The sequence below is a fragment of the Peromyscus maniculatus genome, chromosome 22 (genome assembly GCF_049852395.1).
Source record: "Peromyscus maniculatus bairdii isolate BWxNUB_F1_BW_parent chromosome 22, HU_Pman_BW_mat_3.1, whole genome shotgun sequence".
NCBI lineage: Eukaryota > Metazoa > Chordata > Mammalia > Rodentia > Cricetidae > Peromyscus > Peromyscus maniculatus.
Genome location: NC_134873.1, coordinates 12,223,436 through 12,242,681, shown reverse-complemented (window position 1 = coordinate 12,242,681; position 19,246 = coordinate 12,223,436). Strand labels below are relative to the sequence as shown.

Here is a 19,246-nt window from a genome sequence, read left to right as displayed (position 1 = left end):
TCATTGTTTGGTTGTGTGTTTTGGTTTTTTTTTTTTTTTTTTTGAACCACAGTCTCTCTATTATGGAACACTGACTGGACTGAAACACAAAGTATAGACCAGGCTAGCTTGAAGCTCACATCACCTGCCTCTGCCTCCAGAGTGCTGGGATAAAAGGCTTCACCTACCATGTCCTTCTATTCAACCTAACCACTTTATAAAAGAAAATTAAAATACAGACAAGGGAATACGAACACTGAATGCATTGAGAAATGAAATTACATGGCAGCAATAGTCAGCAAACGATACAAGAGTTATAAAAATAGAAAGCAAGGCTCAAAATCAGATGAAGACATTTCCTGGCCCCAGAATAGGAGGTATGTCTACATACACAAGGGAAAATCGTTCAAAAGCCTCAAGATGAAACTGACAAAGAGGTCCTTCCCTAGTGATGAGGTAGAGATACCTAAGAATTTAACTCAGGGAGCTCATCATGCATTCTATTGCTTCTGTGGTAAATAAAAGTTATTTCAATACCTTAATATTCACAAGAGGAACAGTATTATCTACACTTGCATTAAATATTGTTATAGGTGAGGTAACCTGAGTCTGCAGGGCAGGCACATCTTCCAGGTCCTTGTGCATCTTTGCAATGACATGTACATACACAAGAGGGAGGTATGGAGTAGCCTGAAATCTATGCCATATCTGGACTGTGAATTGAAACAGGTGGCAAAAGGGGGGGGGGGTTCGAGGGAGGGCTATGGGTCATTAACTTAGGGTCCATCTCCAAGATCTAAACAGGGATTTTGTAAGAGTGCTCCCTTGGGTGAATGAAGCTCAGGTAGATTAAAGCTCCCATCCTCTCAGCTGCCACTGCCTTCTACATGTTCATCCATAGAACCTCCTGCAGTTTCTAATTTTTTTTTCTGCCTCAATTTCCCTGTGGTTCTAAAAAAAACTTATGAGGGGGTTGGGAATTTAGCTCAGTAGTAGAGCACTTGCCTAGCATGTACAAAGCTTCGGTCCTCAGCTCTGGCGCGCGCGGGGGGGCGGGGGGGGGGGCGGACACGGACACGACACGGGACTTATGAGGCTGCAGAAGGATTATGAAAACCTCTTTCCTATTGACAGCTAAAATATTATAGAAATACATGAAACTGTCAAAATGAATAAAAGCATCAGTAAAAACTAAAAAAAAAAAAAACTCCAATTCTCTGCTTAATGAATACTGAGAAGTACGAGCCACAAAATTTCCATAAATGAAGTTGATGATGAGACTGTGTAAAGATGAAAAGCACTTATTGCTCTTCCAAAGTACTGCAGTTTGTATCCTAGTACCAAACTCAGTCAGCTCACAACTGCTTCTAACTAAAGTGGGGATCCTACACACTCTTCTGACCCCAGGAACTTGCATGGGCGCACATACATACAAACACAACAGACAGAAGCTATGAATCTTTGGAAAAGAAAAAGTCTACACAAATGACAACCAGAAAATGCCCAGTAACATAAACCTAATTACCAAGAAGGCTTTCCACTATATATATATATATATATACTGTTCAATGAGACACCTCTTATGAATGTTAAAATAACTAGAGTAGGAAAAGGCTTTTCCACGATGCTTACATGTGTAAGTCTTCATTCTTCAGTGAATTCTTTCATGCCTGGTATGATATTAACCTGAAGGAACAGCTTCCGATATACATTACATGGAAACAGTTTCTCTCTGGTGCAAATTCTTTCATGAGTAATACAGTAAGAGGAGCTGGCGAAGGATTTTCTACAATTTTTAAGTGCATGAGATGTCTCTCCAGTATGAATTCTTTCATGAGAGTTACATCAACTGAAACTGGAAAAGGTTTCTCCACAATGTTTACATGTTTAAGACTTCTCTCCAGTATGACTCCTTTCATGCTTGTTACGGTAACCAGAACTGGTGAAGGCTTTCCCACAATGCTTACAGGCATAAGGTTTCTCTCCAGTGTGAAGTTTTTCATGAGTATTACGAGAACTCAAAATGGCAAACATTTTCCCACAATGCTTACATGCATAAGGTTTCTCTCCAGTGTGACCCCTTTCATGAGCATTACACCAAATAGAACTGGTGAAGGCTTTCCCACAATGCTTACAGGCATAAGGCTTCTCTCCAGTGTGAATTTTTTCATGAGTATTACGAGAACTCAAAATGGCAAAAGTTTTGCCACAGTGCTTACATGCATAAGGTTGCTCTCCAGTGTGAATTCTTTCATGAATATTACGATAACTGGCTTGGGAAAAGGCTTTTCCACAATGCTTACATGTGTAAGGCTTCTCTCCAGTATGACTTCTTTCATGAGTGATAAGAGAACCCAAAATGACAAAGGTTTTGTCACAGTGCTTACATGCATAGGGTTTCTCTCCAGTGTGAATTCTTTCATGAACATTGCGATAGCTGGAATTGTTGAAAGCTTTTCCACAATGCTTACATGCATAAGGCTTCTCTCCAGTATGATTTCTTTCATGAGTGATACACCCAGTCAAACTTGCAAAGGTTTTGCCACAATGCTTACATGTATAAGGTTTCTCCCCAGTGTGAATTCTTTCATGAATGCTACAAGAAGTGGGACTTGAGAAGGTTTTTCCACAATCTTTACATGCGTAAATCTTCTCTCCAGTGTGAATTTTCTCATGACAGTTTCGAGACCTCAAAATGGCAAAGGTTTTGCCACAGTGCTTGCATGCATACGGTTTCTCTCCAGTATGAACTCTTTCATGAATGTTGCAGTAACTGGAACTTCTGAAGGTTTTTCCACAGTGCTTACACATGTAAGGCTTCTCTCCAGTGTGACCCTTCTCATGAGTGTTGCACCAGCTAGAACTGGTGAAGGCTTTTCCACACTGCTTACATGCATAAGGCTTCTCTCCAGTGTGAGTTACTTTATGTTTCTCAAAACATGAAGCATATTGAAATGTTTTCCCACATTGCTTACAAATGTATTTTTTCTTTCCAATATGACCTTTTTCAGGGTTGATAAGATTATTGGAATCAATAGAGGCTTCTTCACTATGGTTGTGAACAAATGATTTCACTTCTGTATGGATTCCATCATCTTTTGGGCTATATGTATATCTCCTTAATATGTTCCGATTGAGTTTATCTCCACACTTTGTTCTCTCATGATGCTGATTAGAAGGGAGACTCCGAAAGTCTTCCTTACATTGCTGATTCTCATGAGATTTCTCTCTGGGAGAAGTTTCAAGTACCTGAAGTGATTCAGAATTACTGTCATTTTCCCAATGTTTCTGATGTATAAAAGCTTCCTTACATTGAGATTCTTTCCCTGTAGTTTGGTCTCTAAGATACACATGTGAGGATGAATGATCAATGATGTTTCTTACAAGCAATGGGCTTTCATGAACTATTACTGCAGAAGGGTTGTCTTCATTAACCATATTCTTTTGAATCGGATGATGGTTGCCATCACACTGACTATCACATTTATATTCACAGTCTTTCTCAACCAACTGAGTTCTGTAAGAAATGAGAAGACAATTACTTTAAACAAGGGAAATGTTGAAGGTGGTTAATGTGGTCCACTACAACTTTACTATTAGAGGAAAAAGCAGAATACCTCCAAAGTTGAGTACAATGTAACTACTTGTCAACCCATCATATGTAAAAAAGTAGACTGTTGACTATGCTTCATTAAGTACAATGAATGCAGCAGGGTAGTGGTGGTATACACTTTTAATCCCAGCACTAGGGAGGCAAAGACAGGCAGACTTCTGTGAGTTCAGTGCCAGTCTGATCTACAAAGCTAATTCCAAGACAGCTAGGGCTACTGAGAGAAAGCATGTCTCAAAAATCTAAAACCAAAAATCAAACAAACAAAAAAAAATATGAAGGAGCTGTATCATAATCTTAGAGATTAAGAACAATTCTTGCTCGTCCAGTAGACCAGAGTTTTAACATAAGCACTCATGTGGATGCTTCACAAATTCCTGTTGGTCTTGAGTTGAAGGATCTATTGTGCTCTTCTGGCCTCTGCAAATCTTTTTCCCACAGGCAGTGTACAAAGTATACATATACATACACATAAAATAATTAATAGATATAGATGGTGTGAACATTCAGGCACAGGTCTTGGCATTAAGAGACAATCATAACAATCACATAAAGTTGTTGCATTTTGGCATTCAAAATACTCAGCCTGCATTGGTTAGTTTATCAACTAGACCCATCTTGGGTCACTGGAGAATAAGGACCCTTAATTGAGAAAATGGCTCAAAAACATTGGACTGGAAACAAGTCTTTAGGAGCATTTTCTCATTCCTGATTCATGAGAGAGGGCTTAGCCCATGGTGGAAGGTGTGCCTCTGGGTAGGTGGGTATGAATTTTATAAGAAAGATACCTTAGTAATCCACGACAAGCAAGCTAATAAGCAGCATTCCCCCATGGTCTCCAGTTTAGTTCCAGCCTCTGGGTTTCTGCCTATTTTGAGCTCATGCCCTGCCTTACCTCCTGGACTATAACGTGGAAGTATAAGCCAAAATATGCCCATTGCTCCAAAAGATGACTTTGGTCATGGTGATATAACATGAACAGAGAGCACTCTAAAACAGAAGTTAGTTACCAGGTTCATAGGGTATTACTGTGACAGAGCTGACCATGTGGTTTTCATGAAGACTGTGAAAATGACCAGAAACACATAGGCTACAGTACCTTCGTCACCAAATCTCAGAGGATAGTGAGTTGTCTCAGGAACTCAGTGGACAGGAATGCTGAGAACAATGTAAATGATGGAAGTTTGACTTCTCTAGTTCTAAGGATGATGGAATGTACCTAAAAGGCTCTACTAGGACAGTTCCTGTGATATTTTCTATTAAGAATCTGTGCTTTCTAATGTTACATCATGCTGTATATTGTAAGATTGGGATGGTTTAGAGAGAAACAAACCATGAAAGGTTCTGGATTAATAGTGTGGGATTTGTGTGTACTGTAGACAAGAAGTCAAGTGTTTTGGTTAGTTTCCATCAACTTGACTCAAGCTAGTTCACACATCTGAGAAGAGGGAAAACCAAAGGAGAAAAGGCTCTGCCAGACAGACATTTAGACATGTCTGCGGAGACATGTTCCAGTTACTGTGGGTGTTGGCTCCTAGAGAGATCAGCCAGGGTTGAAGAAGGCAGGAGCAGAGTAAAGGATGGGGAACACACCAGCAAACAGCATTTCTCCATCACCTCTGCTTCAGTTCCTGCCTCCTGATGCCTGTCAGGCTCACGTTCCTGCCCTGCTTCCCTTTATGATGGGACTGTGATAAGGAACTGTAAGTAAAACGGAGCTCCACTCCACAGTTGCTTTCTCTCACAGCAAAAGTGGGGAATAAAACACAGCCCGTATGTTTAAGCCTCAGAAAAGTATTTAGAATGATACTAAATAATTTTAAATATGAAGGAAAGATTTTGTGTAATAAACTACTGGAAAAGCTCTTTTGGAGATTAATGTTCCATCACATGTTGGTAATATTCATAAATTACAGATGGTATACACAAATATAGAACAATATAATCCAATGCTCTGTTACAGGAAATTGTGGTTAGATTCAATTTGTTAGATTCATTTTATCCTCTCACTCCCAAATGTTAAATATAAATTCCTTTCTATTGAATATAAATTACCCCAGGTTTCTGCAGAGATCTTTGTAGTCCTCTTCAATATTTTCTTCTAGTCCTTTCTCTAGAAGTAAACCCAAAGAATTTATTATGACATATTCAAGATTTAAAAAAATTATTGTAATCTTGCTCTTATGGCATGGGTATGCACACTAAAGTCACTACATATTCCATTCAAGAATTCAAATCACACCACTACATATAGAAGCACGAAACAGTTGTTATATGACTGAATATGCAACAGGAGTAGGTTGTATTTTTTACCTATGGAGATCAGGTTCATAAATGTTTCCTTCATCACATCTCTGTAGAGCTTCTTTTGACTGGAATCCAACAAAGCCCACTCGCCTGAGGTGAACTTCACAGCCACATCCTCAAAGGTCACTGGCTCCTAAAACAGTGCACATATTAAGATGGTTACTTTTCACTGACAGGCTGACAATATACAGAATCATCTAGGACTGAAGATTCTGAAGATACTTCTAAATAATTACACAGATAACTGCTAATCACAAAACATCTGTAGGATGCTATCTTGAGTGCTTATTGTAAGAAAAGCAGATGCACAGTCTCAGTTACTATTCTATTGCTGAGATAAGACTTCATGACCAAAGAAGTATTTAATCAGGGCTTGCTCACACTTTTAGAGAGCTAGTCAATGATTATAATGACGGGAAGTAGACAGGCATGGAGCTGGAAAAGTAGCTGTATGTTTTACTCCTGAAAAAGATAGCAGGCAAAAAGATGGACACAGAAATGTCAGAAATGGTCTTCTAAAACCCCAAAGACCACCTCCAGTGACACACCCCCTAAACTGAGGCCACTTCTAATACTTTCCAATGAGTTCCACTGACTGGGGACTAAGGTTTCAAACACATGAGCCTACAGGGGCCAGTCATCTCCAACACAACACACACACACACACTTGAGATGATGCACTTTGGGAACTGTATAGAGATTATATTAATGGAAGGAGGGAGCTGAGACACAGACAACTACACATCATTCTGTTCCTGATTGTGTGTGATTTGACCAGACGCTTCACAGTCATGCATTTTATGGAGTGTACTCTACAATTGTTAGATGAAATAAATGCTTTCTGCTTTAAGTCACATTTCTCAGATCCATTTATGACAATCAGATGAAAAGCCTAATACAAGAATTAGATTTTTTTAAAAGTGGGACCTTTGTTGTAAGCAAAACTAACCTGGTTCTCTACTGGCATTTTGAACATGTCTTAGAAGAAATGTGGAGGAATTGGCAAGAAAATTCTCTTTAGACAAAAAAAAAAAAAAAAAAAAAAAAAAAAAAAAAAAAAATCTAGAACACACTGAACACAAAGCTAAATGAATCATTCTGGTAGACACTTAGACACTTCAAAGACAAAAAATACTGAAAAAAAAATGCCTACAGAGGAGACATGAATCAGGAAAGTTCAGTGAGGAACAAGGACTCAGTCAGGAACTCCAGTAAGGGCCATTCCTGTGCTATCAGAGTCAAGAACATAACTTCCTTCTGCCCTACATCAGAGAACTTGAAGTGAACTTGATGGTACAGATTGTTGAGTACTTGGTAGAAGAAAAGAACGTGAGCAAGCTAGAATTTGAAACAAGGAGAGTGGCTGTGATTAATAAGAAGGTTGATACTGAGCACCAGGTCAACAGTGAAGCAGCAAGCAGAGAAGACTGAACAGCCTGGGACTCGGCTCTTGGCGTGGTCTCTGCACACAGCCCTTCTGAACAATGAGAACCCTGTGGTTACCGTCTTAGAAAAATTCTCTTCAGTGTGTTGTATCTATGTCTGCTTTAAAAATAGCAACAAGTTAGCTCCTTTAGCAATGCCTTAGTAACTCCTTATTGTATTCAAATATCTTTTGGAAAACAAACAGGACATATGAAAAATAGGCTGATTTGAAATCAAGTAGTTTGAGGTGTACGTGCAATAAGGCAAACCGTATTCTCAAAGGAATGTTTTTCTTGTAATGTTTTCACAATTTTTTCTTCTAAATAATTGGGCCTCACAGTTCTAAAATCAGATATCTTTGGGAAATGACATGTGCGGTTAGCAAGGCTGACCAAGTGTAATCCTGTCAGTCAAAACACCCTACCTTCTGTGCACGCTGTGTCTCTCAGCAACCAAATCCCCTTTCCTCCCCCCCCCCCATAACTGACACCTTTGAGTACCCTCACTCAAAGGGCCTACTGACACCTTTCACTGTATATTTCTGACCTGTACTGTGCCTTTGCTTTGAATAAAGTTACCCTTCTCTAAACTGGAATACCCTGCCCAGACTCCAATAACCAATTAAGTACTGGACAAACAGTTACACAGAGCGAAGTAAACCAATTCTCCTCTCTCACAAATAAAAATTTCCCACCTACTTCCTACTCCATTTCCATTGTGACATTTATGTTCTCAATGGCTCACCAAACTAATCAGTTTTTTCAAAAATAATCATCAACCTGAGGTCTCCATGTCATATAATATAGGTTAGTTAAGGATGCACCATCTCTACTATGTTATTCACCAAGTAATGGATGAGAAATCAATAGAAGACAAGAAAAGTGGATTAATAAGTGTGGGAGGCCAGCTGGCACCTTTAAGGGTTCCTATGAGGAGGAGAGAGGGCTAAGAAGCTTTTAGATATAAAGATAGCGAAGAGGAGAAAAACAGAATCACAGGATAGCTTCAGGAGGACCCGGATCAAAGCCCAACAGTCCCTCTGCCTCTTCAAAAGGGCTTTTTATAACAATGCCAAGAAGTGGGGCAAAAGACCTCCCCCTTGCTGGATCGAAGCACACCGCACAGCCAAGCTATGCCCATGGTCAAATCACCCCCTATGCAGACCTGCTGGGTAAATCAAGCTCAGATTCTCAGACCCTGAGTAAGTTCTCACAAGGAAACCTCTGTGGGTCTCCACAAATAAGTGACTCTGCCTATCAAACAATGTAGAACTCTTCTGTTTCAATTTAAGACAAGTTCTCTGGCCTAAGTCTCCAGCCACACCGAATTCATGAGAAGTGTTTAGTTTTTTTCCTTCTCCCTTTCACTTTCGTTTTCTTCCTGTGTCAATTAGACCAAAATCAGTTGGAAACAACTGATTTCTTATTGACTTAATCCTAGATCGGTTACATGAATAATAATTGTCTATGTTAAACATGAACACTGTAGGTTTATAGAAGGTCAATGAATAAAGACACAATGGAAAAAAGAGTATTCTTATTGAGAAAGAACCCAATTTTCCCCCAAAATATTCTACAATGCATGTATAAAAATGTAAAGTCCCGGCCGGTCGGTGGTGGCACATGCCTTTAATTCCAGCACTCGGGAGGCAGAACCAGGTGGATCTCTGTGAGTTCGAGGCCAGCCTGGCCTACAGAGCAAGCTCCAGGACAGGCACTAAAGCTACACAGAGAAACCTTTAATTGAACCCCCCCCCCCCCGCAAAAAAAAAAGTAAAATCCCACAAACATTTTGGATCATGACAGTCAAATTTTTGGGTAGAATGAGATGGGTCCTCAAGAAGGCAACCCCTAGCTAAGAAGGCATGGACAACTGATGCATTTGTGGAGATGGAGAGTCATTTTTCCTCAGAAATGTCACCACTAGTAGGTTGCCCACACACACCCTCTGGATGGCCACACACATTGAGATAACACTGACTGAACTCAGTGGGTTATAAAACAAAAGCACATAAAATAAAGGTGTGCTGGGGTGTAAGGGTTAGATAAAATACATCACTTATAGAGAGGAAATTCCCAATAATAAACATATTAAATAGTTTCTTAGCCTTTTCATAAGCTACTTGAGGCATGCAAGTAGCCAGGCCCCACACCTAAGCACCTCCAAAGGCCAGGCTCTGCCCACAGAACACTAACTGCCTTAAAGACCAGACTCAGCCCTGCCAGGCATCGGTGGCCAAGCTCTGCTCTACAGAGAAAAAGCCCAAAATCTGGGCTTAAAAACCCACGAATTCCCACCCTGGAAATCTTCACCTTCGAAAGTTTCACCCCCAAGAAATGTTATATAAACCCTGCCTTTTGCTCAGTTCTCTACTGCTTCTCACCCAAGCAGAGGCAGCCACCCTACTGGGTCTTGTCTTAATAAATCTGTTCTGTGGTTTGTTGTGAGGGGTGACTTTGTGGTATTCCCTGGCTCCTGACTTAGGATACCTTTCCCTTCTGAGCTGTAACACTTGCCATGGGGAAACATGTCCCCCGTTAGAACTATAACACTTCCACTGGGGAAGCCTTGTTGCTCAGAGCTGTAACACTTATACTTTAAATAAGAAAAGAAGAAATTAGATCTCTGCAGGGTTGGCATGCAGGTAAGCAGGTAAAAAACTTGAATTCTTACTCAGCTTTGGTGTTAATTTGAATTGCTGCAATTAAGCAAATCGGTGTGAGCTTGCCTCAAAAGCAGAAAATAGAATTACTATTTCACCAAGCCATACATTTCTCTGCATATCATGAAAAGAGTCCATACACTACAACAGAGACATACACACTTGATGATCATTGCTGCTCTAGTCCCAATAATTAGAGAAAGAATCAGCCTGAATGCCCATCAGGTGATGCCTGGATAATGGAGATGTGGCACATGGTGCAGGATATTTGATCATGGTGTGTAAAGATATGTCTCTGTCCTTCCTTGCATGCCTACGGCACCTTCTGATTGGGTTAAGAAAGAGCAGAATGGCCAACAGCTAGGCAGGAGAGGATAAGCAAGACTTCTGGGCAGAGATAGGAACACTGGGAAGAATCTGAGGCATAGGAGATTTGCCAGCCAGATGCAGAGGAAGTCAGACATATGGTACTGGGGAGAAGTAATGAGTCACAAGGCAGAATGTCGATTAATTAATATAAACAGGTTAATTTAAGTTTTAAGAGCTAGTTGGGAATAAGGCTAAGCTAAGGTCAAGCCTTCGTAATTAATAAGAAGTCTACATGTCATTACTCGGGAGCTGGCAGTCCAAAGAAAGACCAGCTACATTTGGTGTCCAGCGTGGAGGCATGTATATCTAAACATAGGGCCTGAGAAAGCTGAAAAAAGGTCTGGACACAGAGCAGGATACAGCTTCCTAGCAACCAGTGTCTCTCAGGCAGTCAAATGCTCACTGTGTACAGAGACGCAGCTCATTTAAGAGGCCGTGCTGTGCAGTTGAGCCCTTGCATAGGGCCTGTGAACAGCTGGCATGCTGGTCAGCGAGAGACTAGGTAGAAGCACTTGCTGCAGCATGGGCTCAGTAACTTCCCAGAGCCAGGGTGGCTAGGCAAGAGGCTTGGCTCTCACAGAAGAGCCAAGCAGCACTTTCCAGAGCCACAGTGAATACACACCGAAGTCTCTCTGGCTGTCTTGTAAATGCTTACTGCATGTGGCTGTCCCTTCCTGTTGGGTCATGATGGGTGGCCTAGCCTTTCAAGGCTTAGCTCACACTGCAGACATGTAGAAAACCAAGTCCAGACTGAAGAAAACCTCTGAATAGGCACATTATGCTTGAAAATGTGTTTAAGTACTGAAGAAAGGAAAGAAAATGGGCAAACAGAGTAAGAAAAAATAAATAAGTAAATAAATAAATAGCTTGAAAATAATAAAAGGAAGTATTTAAAGAGAAAGTAAAGTAATATAAAAAGAATAAGCCACATAAGGATGAGAAATATAACACAGGATGTTTGGGCCCTATATAATGCTTTATTAACTTTTTTGAATGCTAGTGAACAAAAAACAACAGCTACTGAGAGACATTGGATTTTGGGGACAAAAAAAAAAAAAAAAAACAACTGCTGAGTTAAACAAGCCTATATATATTTTAAGGATGTCTTGACTTCAAAATGGAAGTAGGAAATTTGTTGTGTTGGAGGAGATGTTATGCTTTTGTTTCCAAAGGAAGAGAGAAGTTATGGGATTCCTTAAAATTAATAAAGATCAGATTTGACTGGGGGAGACCTCCTGAAAATCTTGGCTGCAGAAACGAAGTAAGAAACCAAAAAAACTACCAGACAGGTGATGTATATGCTGATCCCCTGACATGTGAACAGCTCTGACAGTAGATGAGACATGATAAATTTGTTAGCTATAGAGTCTTAATAACTTATTATTATATGCCATCCTTTCATGAGGCCTGGAAGGTGATTTCTATCACAGTTTTGTTAAACAGTCCAAACAGACTTAAAAGTTGACAGATGTCTTTTACCTGCTCAAACATAGATTAGAAAATCAACTTTAGCTGACTTGTGCACACCACACAGTCCACGCTTGTGTTAATGCAGATACGTATGTTACATTTAAAAGTTTATATGACAAGACAAGTAGCCCAGGTGATACAGTCTCCCAAAAAGCCTCTGTTGCAGTTTCCTCAAAAATCTGCATCCAGAAAAACTTCAAAGCAGCTAGCTGAGATGGTCCCGCCTCACAGACTACTGCAGCCAGGACTTCACTTAAGTGCAAATTCCCAGTACACACAGACTGGACATAAAATGATACAGCTAGCTCTCCCAGGACTTAACCATCATCCCAAATTTCTCAGGGTCCTCTAAAGATGCCATTGCCCCCAGACAACAGGAAGTAATTTTAAGAACACAATGCTTACATTCCCAAGAGATAGTATAGGTGGTTTTTGGTCATTCGGTGGATTATGGATGTTTGTCTTTATTTAGGGAGATTAGTTGCAATTTGTTATTGGTTATAGTCAGTGAGGAAACTAAACAAAAAAGGTTAAATTAAGGGATTTCTTTCTTTTTCTTTCCTGTATCCTTTACTGTCTAGTGAAAAAAAAAATAAGGAAGGGGATATAGGAATGATAGGATGAAAGGGGAGATTACAGAATCTACTTTTAAACTAAAAACCAGCTACTAGTCTCAAATACTTTATACTGGTATGGTTTTTTGTATATTGATACAAATTTAGGATTCTTTTGTTATAACGTGTTGTATATATATTTCTACTCTTGTTTAAGGTATTGTACCTATGCAGCTCATTTAAAAATGTAATGTAAAGTTCTAGTCCTTGAAAGCTATTATTACAAACTATTTAGGATAACTATTTAGGATGACTAAGAAATGCAAGTCAGTAGTTAGTTATCTATACCAATCAAACTTGTAGTCATTAGGTATGTTTTTTAAGATTAAACAACGATATATTTTAGATAGGTGGTCTTCAAACACTTCACAGATCTGCAGAATATGGAATTTAAACTGTTTTAATAACATGAGGCTTTTCATGACAGTGAGATACATCTGATCCTGGCAGCACCAATATACTTCAGAGAAGATGATGGGCATCAAAGAAACTCTATATAGAGTTTGCTTTCAATGTGGCAAAGCTAGCCACTCGGCAAGAAACTCTTCTTGCCTCAGTTACTGACAGCATACTGTCTAATTGGACAAGCAAGTCACAATGAAGTCTACTGCCAAACTTTGCAAAAACAAGATAGGACAGTCCTTCAAAATTCCTGCTTCACAGAACAGTCTGTAGATAATGTAGGCTGGGATGGATGCCCCAACGTTGCAGGGGAACCTTGCATGACTGTCCAAGCAGCCAGCTGCTTCTGTCATTTCTAGTTTTGGAAGCTGTGGCTCTCCACATTCTGTTTACTCAGGTAATGTTTTATCGTTCCCAGGTCACAGATGTGGTTGAAGATTAGACAGTTGTAGTTTTACAGTTTTCCTTGTTACTAATTTCAGAAAAGAAACTCACAAAGGAGATGTAAAGTTTATAAAGGTTGAGAGATATAAAAGCTTTAAGGGTTTATCAAGAAAATGTTTTAAGGTATAAAAAGATGTTTTTAGGTTTATAATGTAAGTTATACTAAAAAGTGATTTAGGCACAAAACTTTGGACTCACCAAGATAGGATGGATAATAGAGTACTTTCTCCAAAGTTGCCAAATAAAAATGGACTGGATATTGTGAATTCTTACCTGATAATTGTTCTCATTGTATATAGTTTAACTGTGTTAGAGTCAAAAAATATTTCCTTCTGAGCCATATAACCCAAGCACACAAAGTCCAATGCAGTCTGTTTCTCATATACATGGATTCTATCTCTGATCTCTTACCCATCTGTATCAAAACTGGACTGAGTGTTCATAGAAAACAAGGAGAAGAAAGGTTCCATGAGATCTGTGGGTAGGTAGGAGTGTTACAGGGATAGTAGAATGTATGTGATGTACAAATAAAGTGGTGGATACAGTAGGAAAAAACAAGTATGGAAACGGGAAGAGTAGTTTCCAGTATCAAGGTTCAGGAATATTTTCAGTTATGAAGTGAATTGCAGCAGATTCAAACCACTTCTGAGTGTGTTGTCTGTCTGTCATTCACCGAACCCAAGCCCTGGTTCTCTTATGGTCGTGGTACCCCCGATGGGCCAGTCCGTGGCATTCGCCAGCTTCTCTGAGTCTATAAGGCCCAGACGTTTTGCCTCTTGGCCACTTGGTCCCCTTTCTCCTCCTTCTCTTCTCTTTGTCTCTTGCTCTTCCTACCCTTTCTCTTCTACCATGGCCCAGGTCACTGCAGACCACTCCAGAGGCCCTGGCCGTGCTGTCTCTCTCTCATATTTACAATGAACCTTCTCCTCCACCATACAGGGGTGTAGTCATGTCCTCTGTTACTTTTCATTCACCTGCCACCCGGGATTCCAGGAGCCCAAGGCATACTCACCATTTTGTGCATCTGATGTGTCTAGATGTCCTCCTGAAGACTCCTGCAGTCAGCAGAACACAGTCACCCAAACAGGTGCTCAGGGGAATATTCTTTGCTAAGCAAAGCAAAACAAAATAAAACAGCATTCAGGGTAGGAGCAGGCTCCAAGTAGATTCAAGCACAGGAACCACACAGGGCTTGATAGGAAACCTGAAACATTAGGTGCTGTGGGACGGTCTGTATGTCAAATTGCTCTGATTGGTCAATAAATAAAACACTGATTGGCCAGTGGCCAGGCAGGAAGTAGGTGGGACAAGGAGAGAGGAGAATTCTGGGAAGCGGAAGGCTAAGGCAGAGAGACACAGCCAGCCGCCGCCATGACCAGCAGCATGTGAAGACGCCGGTAAGCCACCAGCCACGTGGCAAGGTATAGATTTATAAAAATGGATTAATTTAAGATATAAGAACAGTTAGCAAGAAGCCTGCCACGGCCATACAGTTTGTATGCAATATAAGTCTCTGTGTTTACTTGGTTGGGTCTGAGCGGCTGTGGGACTGGCGGGTGACAAAGATTTGTCCTGACTGTGGGCAAAGCAGGAAAACTCTAGCAACAAATGGCGCCCAACGTGTTGGCAAAAGTTTCTACCTAAAACCTGAGAAAAGATTCTAAAGTGGAACTAAAAACAGCTTCCTAATTGTCTCTCTCAAATGAACAGCAGCTGCCGGTTTGAGTTTCTGGCGGGTTCCTGGCGTGTGCGTTTGACCTGCAGTATGGCGGGAATGAGGCCTCTGCAAGTGGCACATTAAGCTGCATGGTGGATTTAGCCTTTGCTAGTACAAAAAAAAAAGAGGTTTCTGGGCTACACGCTGCTTGGATAAAAGCATAGACCCACGATGGCTCCCAGAGCTGGCAGAAAACGTACCACTGCCAAGTTGGGAAGCTGAAGTGGGCGGAGCCAGGAGCCACAGCGCCATTTCAGGCTTAGAAGGCTGCAGTTTAAAGCAATAGGCTCAAGGTAATATAAAACATAAGCCACATAAAGATGGCTACCACACAGAGAATCTGGATTATGTTCTCTTTGATATTCGTAACTGAAGAGAAACATTTGATTGCAAAAGCTGTTGAGTTATGCCAAAATGTGTGTTTTAAAGGTACCTTAACTTCAAAATTTGGATGTAAGGATATGTTGCTTTGGAAAGGAGGCTCTGCTTTTGTTTCCACAGAAAGCCAGAGGCTATGGATTTGTTCCAGATTAAGATACATCAGGTTTGACCAGCCAAGACCACCTGAAAGGTCTCAGATGACACCATGGCCCAGATGATCCAACATCCAGAATTGTTTCAAGGCAACTGGCTCAGACGATACGGTCTCACGGACTGCTCCATGATCCTAAAATTTTCTTTGTGTCTCCATAAGATACAGCGCCCCACTCCAGCAGGAAGTATTAAGAGAAGCTACGCCCAAATTCCCAAATATACCAAGCTGACTTTGGAGATGTGTAAAAGTTAAAACCTTCCTTTAAAAAAAAAGAAAGGGGAAGTGCTGTGGGACAGTCTGTATGTCAAATTGCTCTGATTCGTCAATAAATAAAACACTGATTGGCCAGTGGCCAGGCAGGAAGTAGGTGGGACAAGGAGAGAGGAGAATTCTGGGAAGCGGAAGGCTAAGGTGGACAGACACTGCAGCCGCCGCCATGACCAGCAGCATGTGAAGACGCCGGTAAGCCACCAGCCACGTGGCAAGGTATAGATTTATAAAAATGGATTAATTTAAGATATAAGAACAGTTAGCAAGAAGCCTGCCATGGCCATACAGTTTGTAAGCAATATAAGTCTCTGTGTTTACTTGGTTGGGTCTGAGCGGCTGTGGGACTGGCGGGTGTCAAAGATTTGTCCTGACTGTGGGCAAAGCAGGAAAACTCTAGCAACAATTAGGAATGAGTTAAAAGCCCATGACATTCTCCCACTTCATGTTTCAATGTGTCCATTTTCTGCCAATATACTTAAAACACAACAACAAGGAAGACAATTACTCAATGGATGGATAAAATAGACATACATGGCAGAAATACTCCACTTAGGGCTCACAGTTATGAAAAGCAGTCCCTGAATTCAGAAAAGGTTTTCTTTGCATAAGGCCATGAGGAAACCCTCCATCCAATAGAGTAAACATTCCCAAATCTCAGGATCTCACAGTCTGCTAACAAAGAGCCCACAATGGCCATGCTCTAGTGATAACGCAGAGACACTAAATGATTAACCCTGAGACTTCACCATGCCTGCTTCTGCTTTCATGATATTCCTAACATAACTGCAAATTAATATTAATTGATTTCATTTCATGTGTATGAATTTTTTTCACACTTGGTGCCATCCAGAAGGCATTGCATTCCCTGAAAGTGGAGTCCCAGACTGTCATGAGTTATCATGTGCATGCTGGGAATCAAATTCCGTACTCTGGAAGAGAAGTCTGTGCTCTTAACTGCTGATCCATCGCTCCATCCCTTATTCACATTAAGATTTTAACAAAAAGAAACAGTAAAATTCACCAATACTTTCTTCAAGTCTATCAAATTAGGTCTCGAAACATGACCATCACAGATGCTCTTCATATGAGAGACGGTTTTGACTAATCTTAGTCATGATGTGACAGAATGTCTTCCCAGATAAGCAACCTCCATCTTGGAGAATTCCTTATCAGAGCTGGGCTTGTTGACCATTTACAATCCCACATGGAGGGATGGAGGAAGGCACAAGACTCTCACCTGAAGATCCAGCGGAGACCTGGAAAGGGGATAAGGTACATGGGGGCAGGGGAGAATGGAGGGGTGGGGTGGGGCACTCTTTCTGCAGCTACTGGGAAACTCATCCCTGCTGAGTGAGGCTTTCCAGGATCAGCTGGCTGAGCGAGGAATGGCCAAACTCCTATAAACAATCTTTATCACATGCGCTTTAAGGAACCCAATCAACCCATCGTTTCCCCAGGATGCACTGTGGCAGAATCCTGCCTCAGTTTGCTGTCTGGGTCTTGGGAAGGATTGCCTTACATCTCCCCAGGGGAAAGAATCTTAGCAACACTTGGGGTGTTGGCTGGACATGTTATCCAGCATGTCATATCCTATGACAGCAGCAGCAATTAGGTTAAGACATCCGTCTTCTTCACTGGGATGTGAAAGCCAACATTTCCCTGACCAAGATCCTGTGAGAACTGAAGCTATGTTTTACATTTTAATTACCAGGCCTAAAGGATCCATAAAACAAAAATCCCTCTAACCTGTAAGCTCCTTGCCTAAGGACATACACTTCCTGCAATGCTTGTGGCTACTGTTTATGTAAGTAAACAAAACACGGTTTTGCTCCCCTAAACAAGTTCCTTCGACTCAACTATACTGGATATGCACATGTAGGCAGGAGGAACGTAGGCAGGAAGTATTTCAGGAAATATGCATGTGCCTGATTGGACCTGGCGGGGAATATGTGCCTTGATGAGCCTCTGCAAAATGTGACTTGTTGCCATTTTCTGGGAACCTGGGAATGGACTGGGCCAGAGTTCATCTACCTGGGCAGCATATAATTAAAGCTTGCTTCAAATTTGGGTCAAAAGTTGTAGTAGTTGTCTTATTTGTGACCTGGCAGAATTAGCAATACATGAAAACACCCATACTCAGAGCGACAAGGTGACATGTGTAGAATTGTGAAAAACAGACATCTCCTGTGGAAATCGATACTTTACAAAATTAAGATCTCTCAGAAGAAAGCCAAGCCTGATACCATCCACTACCTGAAGGGTAAAGGGTAAAAAAAGTTAGTATTTTTTTTCCCAAAGACTGCAATCCTGGAAATTTCTGGTTACAAAATTCACACTTCCGATTCCTTCTGTTTAAAAAAGCTAAAGCAAAACAAGCAACAGCAACAAATATACAATGCCAACGCCATGAAGCCGTGCTGGCCTTCTGCACTTCACCCAAGTCAGAAATACTTTCTAGAACTCCAATATTGGCCTTGAAAAAGATCACTGCAAACAAATAAAAAGTGAAACAAATTTGAATTTCTGTCTTCAGAATGGTACCTTTGACTAACTGCATGCAGGAGAAAAAGAAAACACTGTTTTACATTATCCCTTAAAAAAAGAAAGAAAGAAGGAAAGAAAGGAAGGAAGGAAGGAAGGAAGGAAGGAAGGAAGGAAGGAAGGAAGGAAGAAAGAAAGAAAGAAAGAAAGAAAGAAAGAAAGAAAGAAAGAAAGAAAGAAAGAAAGAAAGAAAGAAAGAAAGAAAGAAAGAAAGAAAAGAGAAAGAAAATTGGAGGTGTTAAGGGTGGAGGCACTGCTGCTCTGTGGAAACTTCTCTAACACCAGGAGGCACAGGGCTCAATTCAGAGGCCGACCAGATGGGGGAGGGGAAGGGGAAGACAGGAAGGAAATCAAAGGTGATGAGAGGGAACAATCTGAATCAGCACAAACACAAGCACAAGCCGAGAAGGGAAACTGCACAGAGCACCCACATCCGCACCCAGCACAGTGTGGACGCAGCATCACCAACCCGCCAGTGCTGCAAGATCTGTGTAGGTGCGGGTTCATGGCAAGGACTCACCCGAGAGCTGGGGATTACAAAGAAGCAGCTTTCCCGGAACAGAACAGTGCAGAACTAAGAGAAAAAGGATGCCTGCTGGATGCACACTTCAGGTGCAGTGGAGATGGCCATGGCTGTTCCAGATTTCACCTTACATTGGGCCCCATAGCAGCAGGGGAACCTTCAGATAGGGGCTCTGCCTATCTCCCAAGTAGTTAGTGGCCCAACCTTGCCATCCAGGAATCCAAGGGCCCAGGGTACACTCACTGTTATGGTTCTTCCTCACAAAGAAGCCTGCTGCCCTCTGAACAGTCACCCAAGCTGGACTTGACATTGCTCTCCTCTACCACAAAGTCTAAAGAGGCAGCATGTCCAGCACCCTAGGACGATCCACAATCCTCA

At 41.2% G+C, this 19,246-nt stretch overlaps 1 protein-coding gene across 1 annotated transcript in view; it reads right to left on the bottom strand.

Annotated features, from left to right (window-relative positions):
- LOC102919131 (uncharacterized) overlaps positions 1-19,246 on the bottom strand; it is a 54,142-nt gene that overhangs the window by 22,859 nt on the left and 12,037 nt on the right. The window contains exons 2-5 of the mRNA XM_042267325.2: positions 14,295-14,391; positions 5,903-6,029; positions 5,645-5,702; positions 1,612-3,496 (exon numbers count right to left, since the gene is read on the bottom strand). Coding sequence (XP_042123259.2) covers positions 1,867-3,496; positions 5,645-5,702; positions 5,903-6,029; positions 14,295-14,306 — 1,827 coding nt within the window. The 5' untranslated portion in view covers positions 14,307-14,391 and the 3' untranslated portion in view covers positions 1,612-1,866. The remainder of the gene's footprint in view (positions 1-1,611; positions 3,497-5,644; positions 5,703-5,902; positions 6,030-14,294; positions 14,392-19,246) is intronic.